General features: G+C 45.5%; 2 protein-coding genes across 4 annotated transcripts in view; one reads left to right on the forward strand and one right to left on the reverse strand.

Moving 5' to 3' along the window:
* LOC310778349 (cell surface glycoprotein CD200 receptor 1) overlaps positions 1-2,005 on the reverse strand; it is a 4,623-nt gene extending 2,618 nt beyond the window's left edge. For 2 of the 3 annotated variants that reach the window (XM_083638747.1, XM_083638746.1), the window contains exon 1: positions 1,677-2,005. Coding sequence is in view for 2 of the 3 variants with exons in the window: in XM_083638746.1 (XP_083494872.1) it covers positions 1,677-1,743 (67 nt within the window). In the remaining variant the exon portion in view is untranslated. Of the gene's footprint in view, positions 1-11; positions 42-1,676 lie in introns of all 3 variants that reach the window. The other variant, XM_083638745.1, reaches the window with a different exon arrangement.
* A 3,160-nt stretch (positions 2,006-5,165) lies between these two features.
* cfap91 (cilia and flagella associated protein 91) lies at positions 5,166-11,366 on the forward strand (the record flags this gene model as incomplete). The annotated part of the gene is made up of 17 exons (XM_083638231.1): positions 5,166-5,214; positions 5,500-5,576; positions 6,361-6,518; positions 6,622-6,702; positions 6,920-6,976; positions 7,070-7,248; positions 7,444-7,621; positions 8,085-8,242; positions 8,385-8,567; positions 8,656-8,789; positions 8,892-9,005; positions 9,102-9,173; positions 9,544-9,690; positions 9,795-10,016; positions 10,544-10,692; positions 10,895-10,986; positions 11,149-11,366. 17 exons carry the CDS (start codon positions 5,166-5,168, stop codon positions 11,364-11,366), a joined length of 2,268 nt encoding a protein of 755 aa, XP_083494357.1.
* Positions 11,367-12,023: the final 657 nt, after the last annotated feature.

Raw genomic sequence — 12,023 nt, forward strand, 5'->3', positions numbered from 1 at the left:
AATAATTTTACCAGTATCCTGAATTGAAGAGTTATTATTTCCTGGGAGAGATAGAGGTGCATGTTAGGAGAAAGTTAGTAAAATCATCATTTCATTATTCAGTCAGTAAGCATCCACAGTAATTAGTCATTATGTTCATTGTGTTCAGTAAGCAGAGCAACAATCAAGATTGTGCGACATTGAAAGCAGTCTATCTGTTAGTTACAATCAGGACCAGAATCAGCATAACAGGTCTATAACTTGATATTAAATAGCAGTAAGGTGAAATCACAGACAATTGTGAGAGAAATTGTAGTATTTGAAAGCTGTAGTGAAGACATCACTGACAGTAAAATACATGAATTACTGTTACAATTCTTTTGGGGAAAATCACCCCTTTCCTAAACTGTAAATACTCAGTTTTTCAGTGCCAGCATTTCCACTCAGAAAATAGCTCTCATTGTCAAGAGAGTGATGTCATGGAAGGGTATGGTATAGCTGATGTTTATCTGCATGTGTTTGGGGGGGTCTGAGATTGTATACAGGTGTAAGCAACTAAGCCTGCTTAGTAAAACCACAGGGCAACCACGCACACAAACACACACAGAGACACACACACACACACACACACACACACACACACACACACACACACACACACACACACACACACACACACACACACACACACACACACACACACACACACGACTCACAGAAACGTCTCCTCCTTACAACAACCACAATGGAGAAAATCTGTCTCATGTCATCCTTATCTGAAATCACTATTTCCACTCCAGAAACAAAGGGGTAACCCGTTTGTTCATACTGAAGACATGTCAACCTCTTCATATGCCAGCTTCTGCATTACCCCACCTCCACATGTGTCATAACAGAATCCTTTCCACTGACTCTCCCCACGCTATCTGACCACAAGAATCATTAGGGCCTAATGGAAATATGATGTGTGCTGCTTTGATGTACTGTACACTATACTGCCAAAATGTCCTATTACCACAAACACATCACAAGTCAAACTGTAATTACCTGCATGACTAACTATATGTACAAATCCATTCTTTAAATGGATGTCTCTTTTACACACACACACACACACACACACACACACACACACACACACACACACACACACACACACACACACACACACACACACACACACACACACACACACACACACACACACACACACAGCTGCGTGGCTTCTTTGGGTCAGCACGAACACTTGAAAAAATTTAAGTTACTCAATGAGTTTGTAATTTCCAGATGACTAGACGCATGCATTTTGTTAAAAATATATAATCATGATCATCATCATCATCTTCATCATAATTTTCTCACTATCAATAAAGGTTAGGTTAGGTTAAGTTGATTTGATATGGACATCACATAGCATTGGAGATGTAACATACATGTATGCACAGTAACTAGATACACAGTGTATATAGTGGAACGCTACACCTGTCCACAGGCGACTCCTACACCAAAACACAACCCAAATGGACATAGCCAAAAAGAAGCAAAATCAAATATAAAAAAAAACACAAGAGTAAAGCTATACATACAAATGTATTTAAATAAAATAAATAAAGACAAATTAATCTAGGTCATTTGTTGTGGAGGTTTGTTACTAGATACTGTATTAAGTATACAGAAACACACAAAAAGGTTCAAACCTGAATCCAGGCTCCAAGACGCTTCAGAGACCATGAGGAGAATAAGCACTCCAAAAACCCACATCATCTTGTTGTCCTGTGGTTCTTCTGAAACGCTGCCACTCACAGAGCCGCTCTCCTCGTCAGAAAGACATCATTTCAAATCTAAGCCAAATACAACTAAGAGCATGCAGCTCCAAATCCTCAGGCCTGAATACAGTGGACAGTGTCATCAACTCCCTGCACTGTCATTCCGTTCAAGTAAGTCAACTAACTGTAATGTCTCTATGTGCCTTCAATCTCTCGATAAAGCAGCTTCTCATCCCTGTGTGTTCAAGGAGAAAATCCTCAAAACCCATCATGTTACAGTAATATAAATGACAACTGACTAACATATCCCTCCCCTGTCCTCCCCTCCCCTCCCCTGCCCTCCCCTGCCCTCCCCTGTCCCTCTTCTTTCTCTTCCTCTCTCCCCAAACTGCTTTCCACCCCTCTGCTGCCTTTTCCTCCCACACAGGATGACGTATGATCACTCAGACACCCGTTTCCTTTCTTGGTTGTCACATGATCAGCGTCTCAGAGCGGCATAAACAACCAAAACGGCAAATCATTTGACAGCATGGCGCCTATCTGTTACAGTGCAGGTATTGATAGTATTCCGTTACATCACCACACGGCCATCTTGGTAGGAAAATAGCAGGTGCTTGTAATCAATTAACAGGTGATTACAATCAAGTGACACAACCAGCCAATGAGCTGTGTGTATTGTAGCGCCATATTGGTAGGAAAATGCTTGTGACGTCATGTGAATGCTACGAATAAGCCAGGAGGATCTACATGCTGGACACACGAGGCAGCAGGCAGGATTTAGAATGAACAAAAAGGCCTTTACTAGAAGTTCTCAGAATAAAGCAAAGTACAAGAAAGCGCTAGGCTTCAGGACAAGGACAGTAACATGACACAATGACTGGACAAACTGAGTAACATGACACAATGACTGGACAAACTGACTGGGGCGACACAAGGATAAATACATAGGTAACTAATCAAACACATGAGGGACAGCTGTGAGGAACACAAGGAGCAGGCCGGGGTAAGGACACATTGAAGGCAGGTGTGGAGGGAAGGAGCACACAAGGAAACAGTCTGGTGCCCTCTGGTGGCCAGGTATGTCGTGGCATCAGGCACTGATGCCAACCAACCACCATGACACACAATCTCTTACACCGGGTCCACACCATAGGCTTCTTCCAGCAGGAGCCTTGCCATTCACACCAGAAACACTTTGTTTTGTTCACGCCTCGCTCTGTTTTGCCCCGCGCTGCCCTGCCCCTGCTCACAACTTGCATTGACTTCATGCCTGGCTGCCCTCACTCCATCAGAGGTTGCGTCGGACATTCTCGTTGTGTCATTTTGACAGACAGGGCTATCAAAATTCATAAAGTCATAATCTATTATTACCTGTGTTAAAATGACCGACAGCCTTCAGATTTTTCTCTCATTGTTAAAAACAAAAATCGGTAAAAGATCAAAGACAGAAACTATTTCGTTAACATGACCACTGCACTCCATGTGACTCTGCATAATCAGCTAATAACTTTTCCTGCTGACTCGGTGAAATTTGGTGCGAGACCGCGAGTTGGCTGTGGTCTCACATTTGCAGATGCAGATGAAAAACAAACTCCCTGTGTAACGGTCACACAATGCAGAGATGCTGCATCGGCTCTTTGTGAAGTGTTGACGTGGGAGAAGACCTTATCACTGGATCGCTCCTTGTCTGACTGCGGCTCTGAGGACAATATGAGATGCTAACACATTGTGTAGGCATCTAGCTTGTGTGGTTTTCATCTGCAAGCTGTGACTAAGTTTGCGGTGCATGAGTAGGTTGCGCAGTAAGGCTTCTTGATATTAGCTGTCCCATATAAGATCATATTGCAGATTAACTGCAAAAACCCCGCTTCCTTTTTCTATAGTGGGAGGATAGGACGAGGATAGTAACAGGAGGTTGCAGGGTGGTATCTTTCCAAGCCGATCTCTGAAATCTATTTAAAATCTTGTCACTGAAATCTACTTACAAAATGTAAGTGAAACTAAATAAAATAAAAACTTGAAAATCAACATTAGCCTATGCATCTCATAGGCTAATCTCCAACAGTCAATTGTGTCAAAAATGTATGAAGGAAGAACTGTGAAGAACTTTGGGGAAGTATCTGCACTAAGATATCACTCTGTATGCCAACCATTTGTCCATAGAGCCTACTGCTACAAATAATGCAACTTTTTTTTTTGTCTTCTCCTTTTTCTGTGGTCTATTATTAGACTGTGTTTATCTAACATGAACAGGTCAGCTGAGTGTGAGCTGGCACGCGCAACACAAAGGAACTAGCTTTTGCACATTGCTGTGAAGTTATGTTGCTCTGGCTGGTGGTGTTCCTCTGACCAAAGAAATACAAAAACAATAGTGGATAAAACAGCTTATGGACTTGAGGATTCTCATGTGAGAGAAAACTATTCATAATCAATTGACAAGATTCATCTTATTTCAGCCTCTTTGTCAAAGGTACACATTGACACTTTGGTGTGTGTACGTACGTGTGTGTGTGTGTGTGTGTGTGTGTGTGTGTGTGTGTGTGTGTGTGTGTGTGTGTGTGTGTGTGTGTGTGTATGTTCGTGCGTGCGTGTGTGCATGCGTGCGCAGCGTGCACTTCTGTTTCCCCTTGATAACCCTAGGCCTAGCTGCCATGAGCTTCCTGTTGATGTCACATCTAGTCTTGTCCAAAACAGCTTGATGTGACAGCTGCAATATTGGGACCACACCACGGTTTCTTCATTTTCCAAACATCCACACACATGCATACAAATATATCTGAAAAGTAAAGAAAAATGTGAGCTGTGTATTATGTCTTCTGATGCATTTGCTATCAGTGAAGAAGTGTTCTCAATGCTTTTCACCTGCACCTTGTGTTAAATGCTTTTATGCCAGGGTTTGGTCCCTTAGTAAGTAACCTACAAGAGATGACTACACTGATCTCCATAAAACGATTTAGTTTTAAATAAATAAATAAATAAATGAATGAATGAATGAATGAATGAATGAATGAATGAATGAATGAATGAATAAATAAATAAATAAATTGTGGATTACACATGTTATCAGATGAGGATGGCTGGTGGTGAAAAAACCTGACATGGGAATTTCTGCCCCCTGGCGAAAATAATACATAATGCACTTTTTGCCTGTACTGTTATAGACTCAGCCCTCAGTCTTCATCCGTTTCGCTCCTGTTTGGTGGCGCACCAAACGTCTGGGAGCCGAGACTAGTACTGTTAGGTCTCTACCATTGTAGTATTAGCCCCTTTGCTGGGAGTCTGGCAAGCGAGACTATTGTAGTATTGGTCTAGAATCTAGATCTAGATACATAAATTCTAGATACACAAATAATAAATGTCACCTACAGTAAATATATGTCGGTCAAACATGCTGTGACGACCACCTCCCCCCCATGGGGAATGCCCACTCATGACCGTCAGTTTACCGTCTCCATGGTTACGCTGCAAGGTAGCAGTGGTGAATGCTAAGTTGAAACGCTAAAGTTATCTGCTGCTAGACACACCGTGCGTAGTGCGACTACAAAATGAGCCTGACTACCAGTCGCACAGTTCATAAGAAAAATGATGTCAGTAAAAGTTGTAGACCGAACCGAGTCTACGACTACTTGTATGGTGAGTATGTTGACGAAAGCTAACAGTGTTACAATTGAAATCTTGCTAGCTCAAACATATTCGTCGTCACATATACTGTATAGGCTATTTGATTGAATTGTTTTAACGTGGTACCTCGCAGATCCTGAGTTCACGGTGTCAGGAGAAGTGGACCATGCCAGGTCCAACCTCAGGGCTTATGCGTCTGTGGACAGAGTGGTAGGTCTGTCTGCATTCATCCAACAGTAAATCTTCGGTTCTTGTCATTGTCAGCTACTAGACTCAGGATGTCATCATGGTCATAATGTCATGACCGGGGGCATCATGACACTCGTTTGCCCCAGCCTCATCATGCTAGCTGTTAGCGTCACTGCCTGCCGTGTGACCAATATAGCCCTCTGCAACCAGGCTGACATAGCCTACATCATCTTCTTAAAGTGTACCCTGCTTCATAACACAGTTGATACAACTATGATTCATAAGTTGTCTGAACTGTGTGTCTGTAAGACAGTGGTTCTTAAAGTGGGGTCCAGTCCGGGGACCCCCAGGGGTCCTTGAGGGGGTTCTAAGGGGTCCCCAGCAAAAAGAGAAATAATTTATGTTCACTATAATTCAATCCACAAGTAACACAATGAGAGAATTTTGGTCATGGGTTTCATAACATACACTTTCCGTAAAACATTGAAAAGTACAAATCTAATCAGATGGCCGACCCTGGGACAAAACCTCATCAAATGGAGATCCGTGATCTAATTTGTGTCAGTTTAGGGCTCCTTGTGATTTTGGTTATATTGCTGGGTTGTTGTTTGATTTACCTGCCTTTTTATTTACCACTATTAATAGATCTGTCTCAATTTCTTCTCAGTAGTGATCTATAACTGACATGTGACCCTGAGCCATGGCCAATTCTTTCTCAGTGGTTCCAGTTAACAACCTATGAAAACAGAGTACTGGATTGGCCTTTTGATGTGCACTCACTGATGGTCTCTTATGGCTTATTCAGAGGAAAGTGCCGGAGTTTGGGTCCATGTTCAGTAACCTGCCCCACCACCCACGGTACACCATTCAACTGGACACCACAGACCCGGTGCCTGCCTTTATTGATCGCCGCTGGCGAGGCCACATGCAACAACGCAAAGAGGCACTGCAGCAGCTGGCTGGGTAACACACACACACACACACACACACACACACACACACACACACACAAATCTCTGGCCCTTTATGTGTTTATACATTTTTGGTTATTGTCCTTGTTTGGCAGAGTTATTCCAGGCATCCAGTCATGGCACAGAACAGAGGAGTGCCATGTGACCGGAGCTGATCGCTGGAAGTACTTTAAACGGTTCGATTAGGCCTCCGCCGTGCCCCTAATAATAACACTCATATAAACTGCATGATGCAGCAATGACTTTTGACTCATTGACTCATTGTCATATGATCTGCCGAGAGTTATTTCGATGAGTGGCGATATTTTATGACAATTACAATAAGATAAGACATGATACAGTAACTGCCCTCCTGCCATATTGACATAGTCTCTGACCTGGTCTTTCTTTCAGCCCTATGATTCCCTTTGCGCAGCAAGTTCCTCCAGATGTGATTTTTGCTTTGCCACAGTAAGTCCAACAGGTGCCCTGTGTTACTTCCTGCTGTTTCTGTGTGTGCCTTTATGCTGGTAGAGAGGAAACCAGCTCTTCTTCTCCTCTCAGAGCACACGCTGTATCTGGACAGAGTGCTGGGCAACAGTTCATCTCTTTCCAGCGCACTGTGGGGGTCCAGACAGACTACAGGGACAGTGAAGCACAGACAGACCCGTATAGCCCTGGCTATGTGGTGCCACCCGGGACGGCTCCCTCTGAGCTCCTGACACTGGCGACTTTGACTTGGGGTATAAGATCAACAGTTCAGCTTTTTATACCAGTTATAGACTTTAATATAGTTTTGCTCTTCCCATGAGAAAACCATGATAGACCTCTCACTGTTCCTGCCCTCAACTAATTATCCTAACTGTATGTTGTCTACATATTAAATGAGCCTAAACCGTATCTCTCCTCTCTCCTCTGCCCCTGACATGTAACCCCAGGTCGTGGTCTGCCTGCAGGCCTGGCAGAAGTAGAGATGATCGAGCGGGCTCGTGCCAAGCGGGCTTGGGAGGCCACCCTGCCTCCTCTGGATGACCTGAGCCAGCTGGACAAGAGAAGACGTATGATGGAGGAGATGGAGACCAAAGAGTGGGCCTTCAGAGAAGGGGAAATCCAGAAGTGAGTGGCATCTTCTCAGCCACTATTTTATATGAACCTTTTCAAGCCCTAATAGGACATGGAAAGAAGAGAGTGAAATTGAGTGTTTTCTAACACAGTACGGTACGAGACGGGACGGGACATGAAGAGTATGTTTTGTTTTACAATGTTAAAACTGACAAGCCTTGGGGCAAAGAGGCTAATTAATATCTGAAATGTTGTTGGCACTAAAAGGAAGATGTAATCTCATGGGAAGCTAGAATTACATCTTTGGTGTCTGCCAACACCGTCAAAGCGCCCCAGAACAAGGCAGTAAATCCCCAAACTGGTCCAGAGCCAATAGACTGCACTGCATGTGAATATAATGCAAACTTCTCTTTCTTGTGTGAATTAGCCGATAAATTAATCTTAATTACCCCATCCTCCCCCTTGATGTTCCCTCTGCCCCCCCCCCATGCTCCCTGTCACTGTGATTGGTGGGCAGGTTGCAGGAGGCCCGTCTTGCTGTCCTGAGAGACCTGCTGAGGCAGAGAGACGAGGCGCAGAATCAGACCACAAAGGAGAGACTGGACCAGAACTATTCTAAGCACCAAAGAGACAAGGATGCCAAGCTACACAAGATACACAATGACTATATCATCTGTGAGACCTTCACCATGTCTGCAAGAGCTGCACTACCATGACATTCTGCTGATTTGGTCGAGAAATGTACTATTTATGGCTTGATTTCTCTTCCTCTCCCTATATCTCTTATTTCCCATGGTTGTTCTCTCTCTCTCTCCAGCACTGAGGAAGCTGACAGCCAAGAGCAAAAATGTGGAGGGGAAGCTGGAGCGACGTGACATTGTCAAAGACTATACAGACTACTCTTCTCAAACATACGCCCCAGTGACCCGCAGGGGTGTTTTCCCCGACCGGAACACCCTCAACTACGTGGTCAAAAGCCGCTACCTGGACACATACGAAGGTTTGACTCTCAACGCTTTTGCACAAATGAAACAGCATCACTGCGGTGGCCTGTCATGTGCTCAGTGTCGACTCCTTGTGTGTCATAGGATTGCTGGAGCTGGAGGCACGACTCCCTGCCTCAGCCTTTGAGCCCTGTGTGAAAGCACCCAAACCCAAAGTCAGCAAGGGCGTGGTCAAGCCCTCTGAGCGCAGAGAGATGGAACTGATGGAGGCGTACCAGGTAAAACAGATAGAAACATATATTCACCTGCTACAGTAGGTATACCACCTCAGTGATAGATAACACTGGACATACATACAGTACACTGTACATGTCTCATAGGCCTTGAAGGAAGAGAAGGAGCGAGTGGTGCAGAAGAAGCCCTTGCGTTTCCTTGTCAAGAAGGAGAAGCCTGTTCCTCGGCCATTCACCCCCAGGGTGGATGAGCCACCAGAGGTCAGTGAATCTGCCTGGCACTTCATATACTGCCTTGTTCATCAACATGTGTAAGAGATGCTGTTTGTATAACGTCATTTGCACGCCCCTCATTAGGGAGATGAGGAGAGAGAGCTGGCAGTCATCCACTTGCAGAAACTGCTGAGGGGGAGAAGCATTCAGTACCAGGTCAGCGTGTTTATGTGTGTACCTGCGTGCATGTGTGTCTGTGTTTGTTTTTATGGCCCAAGCACCTACAGAATCTGCTGCCTGTGTTTAAGGATGGAAGCATAACATCTCTGTCCATCTGTGTCTGTATGTGTGTGTGTGTGTGTGTCCATCTGTGTGTGTGAGTGTGTGTGTGTGTGTGTGTGTGTGTGTGTGTGTGTGTGTGTGTGTGTGTGTGTGTGTGTGTGTGTGTGTGTGTGTGTGTATGTGTGTGTGTGTGTGTGTGTGTGTCCATCTGTGTGTGTGAGTGTGTGTGTGTGTGTGTGTATGTGTGTATGTGTGTGTGTGTGTGTATGTGTGTGTGTGGTGTGTGTGTGTATGTGTGTGACAGATGTTTAAGGGTAAGGAACAGCGTCTGGGACTCATCCAGGAGCTGAGGACGACCCACGCCCTGCAGAGGGAGGAGGAGGAGCTACTGAGAGACGATGCACAGCTCACACAGACCCTGAAAACCCAGAGAGAGGTGCACAGACACAAGGTGAAACAACACACACACACACACCCACACACACACACACACACACACACACAACCCGTTTAACGCTAAACAATCTCCTCATGCGTTCTCTCCTCCCCTCCCAGACCTCTCAGGAGGAGGCCTATCAGGCCGCCCTGGTAGGTGCAGAGCTGGTGGAGCTGTTGGACACTCTGTCCAAGGAGCTGGTTCGCCTGCAGGACGAGCGCAGGATCCACGCCTTCACGCTGCTGGCTGAGAGAGAGCGCCGCCTGCGAGAGGCTGAGGAGAGCGGGAGGAGGCAGGTGGAGCAGCGCAGACGCAGAGAGCAAGACGACATCTTCAGACAAGTGGGTGCATGTTCAAATGTTCAATTCCCGGTAGTGGTACTTCCTACAGACACAATTGGCCGTGTCTGTCTGCGGGTGGGAAGCCGGTGGGGTATCAGTCTTGGTCGCTGCACTAGCTCCCCCTCTGGTCGGTCGGGGTGCCTGTTCGGGGGGGAGGGGAACTGGGGCGAATAGCGCGATCCTCACACGCGCTACATCCTGCCGGTGAAACTCCTCACACTCAGATTAAAAGAAGCGGCTGGCGAATGCACATGTATCGGAGGAAACGTGCAGTCTACGGCTCTCCGCAGATCGGCAGAGGGGGTGGAGCAACGACCGGGACAGCAGTGGGAAATGGCCAAGTACAATTGGGGAGAAACTGGGGGGAAAAAATCTGAATAAATAAATTAAATGAGGTGGATATAAGAATAATGTGCACACGTGTGTGTGTGTGTGTGTGTGTGTGTGTGTGTGTGTGTGTGTGTGTGTGTGTGTGTGTGTGTGTGTGTGTATGTGTGTGTGTGTGTGTCCTTAACACTTTGCCGTAGGTGGTGCAGGTGCACCAGGACACTGTGGATTTGTATTTGGAGGACATCATCCTGGGTACTGTGGAACAGACAGCTGACCAGCAGGCGAGGGAGGAGGTCCGCAGGATAGCGAGCGAGGTCAACAACATCGCATATGACATGGAGGAAAGGTAATGGACACCTCAGCTATACATTCCTTCTCCATATCCCATCCATGGTTTATCTATCTGTCCATAAATCTGTAACATGCTTTACCGTGTATTCAGAAATTAAAACATAAATAATTTGTATGTGTGCAATGTGCATGTGTCCGTGCGTGCGTACGTGTGTGTGTGTGTGTGTGTGTGTGTGTGTGTGTGTGTGTGTGTGTAGTCGGAACAATCTTCAATCAGAAGAGATTGTGTCTGAGTTGGTGTACAGTTTCCTCATCCCGGAGGTGAAGAAGATCAGTGTCAGGCAAAGAGGTTTGGGAGAGCTTTCTGTTTCCACTGTATTTATTAGAGAATTTGAGATTTTTTTTTTAATGTTACCATTTTGTATGAAACCAATCATGGATGAATCACTGTATCCATGCTTGGCTCTTGGCTTTCAGTATGATTTCTCCTCCTCCACTGCCTCTCTCACAGTGCACCAGAGCCAGCGGAGGCACTTGCAGGCGGCCCGGCATATCATCCAAGGGGCAGCAAAGAGTTCCCGATCCCCTCCGGGTGCCCTGCAGCTGACCTCTCCCTCGTACCGAGCCTCCAGCCGAGTCCTAGAAGAGATACTCGGCCCCGCGGAGCAGGAGCAGAGAAGAGACCGCGCCACAGAGGACCACCAAGACTCAACGCAAAGAGAAGCCTAAAGCAGTGGTTCTCTAACTTTCTCACATCAAGGACCCCTAAACTGACACAAATTAGACCACGGACCCCCATTTGATAAGATTTTGTCCCAGGGTCCCCCATCTAATAAGATTTTAGCTTTTGTGATGACCATCCCACTCTCCTGGCCCTGTCTTGCAGTAGCCTGGGTGAACCCAGCCTTCAATGTGACATCACAGACTATGCCTGTAAAGTAGGTTTCATGACTCATAGTACATGGAGGTCATGTGGAGGCTGGGTTTACCGAGGCTGCAGGAGCCTGGTGTTGAGGTCACTAGGCTGATTGGGTGCACCTCATTGGGCTTCAGAAGACCTTCAGACCATTCAGTCTCTCTCCCTCGGTCCCTCCTCACCGATGCACCTTTTGTTCTGTTCAGACTTGTCGAACAATAAAGTATTACCGTATCATATTAATTTCCTTAATGTAGTTTTTGTTGTCTAGTTATTTATTTCCCTTAGTTTTAGTTGATAAATTACTGTTTTAACTTTTACTTTGCTGTATGACTCCCCTCATTTGTTACTTCCTTGAGCTGGGTTGTAATAGGCCTATATGAGGGGAGTCATACACAAAGTAAAAGTTAAAACAATAATTCTAAAATTAATGGAAAATAACAACACAAACTACTTTAAACAAACAGAAC

The sequence above is a fragment of the Poromitra crassiceps genome (assembly GCF_964638095.1).
Source record: "Poromitra crassiceps genome assembly, chromosome: 6".
Lineage (NCBI taxonomy): Eukaryota > Metazoa > Chordata > Actinopteri > Beryciformes > Melamphaidae > Poromitra > Poromitra crassiceps.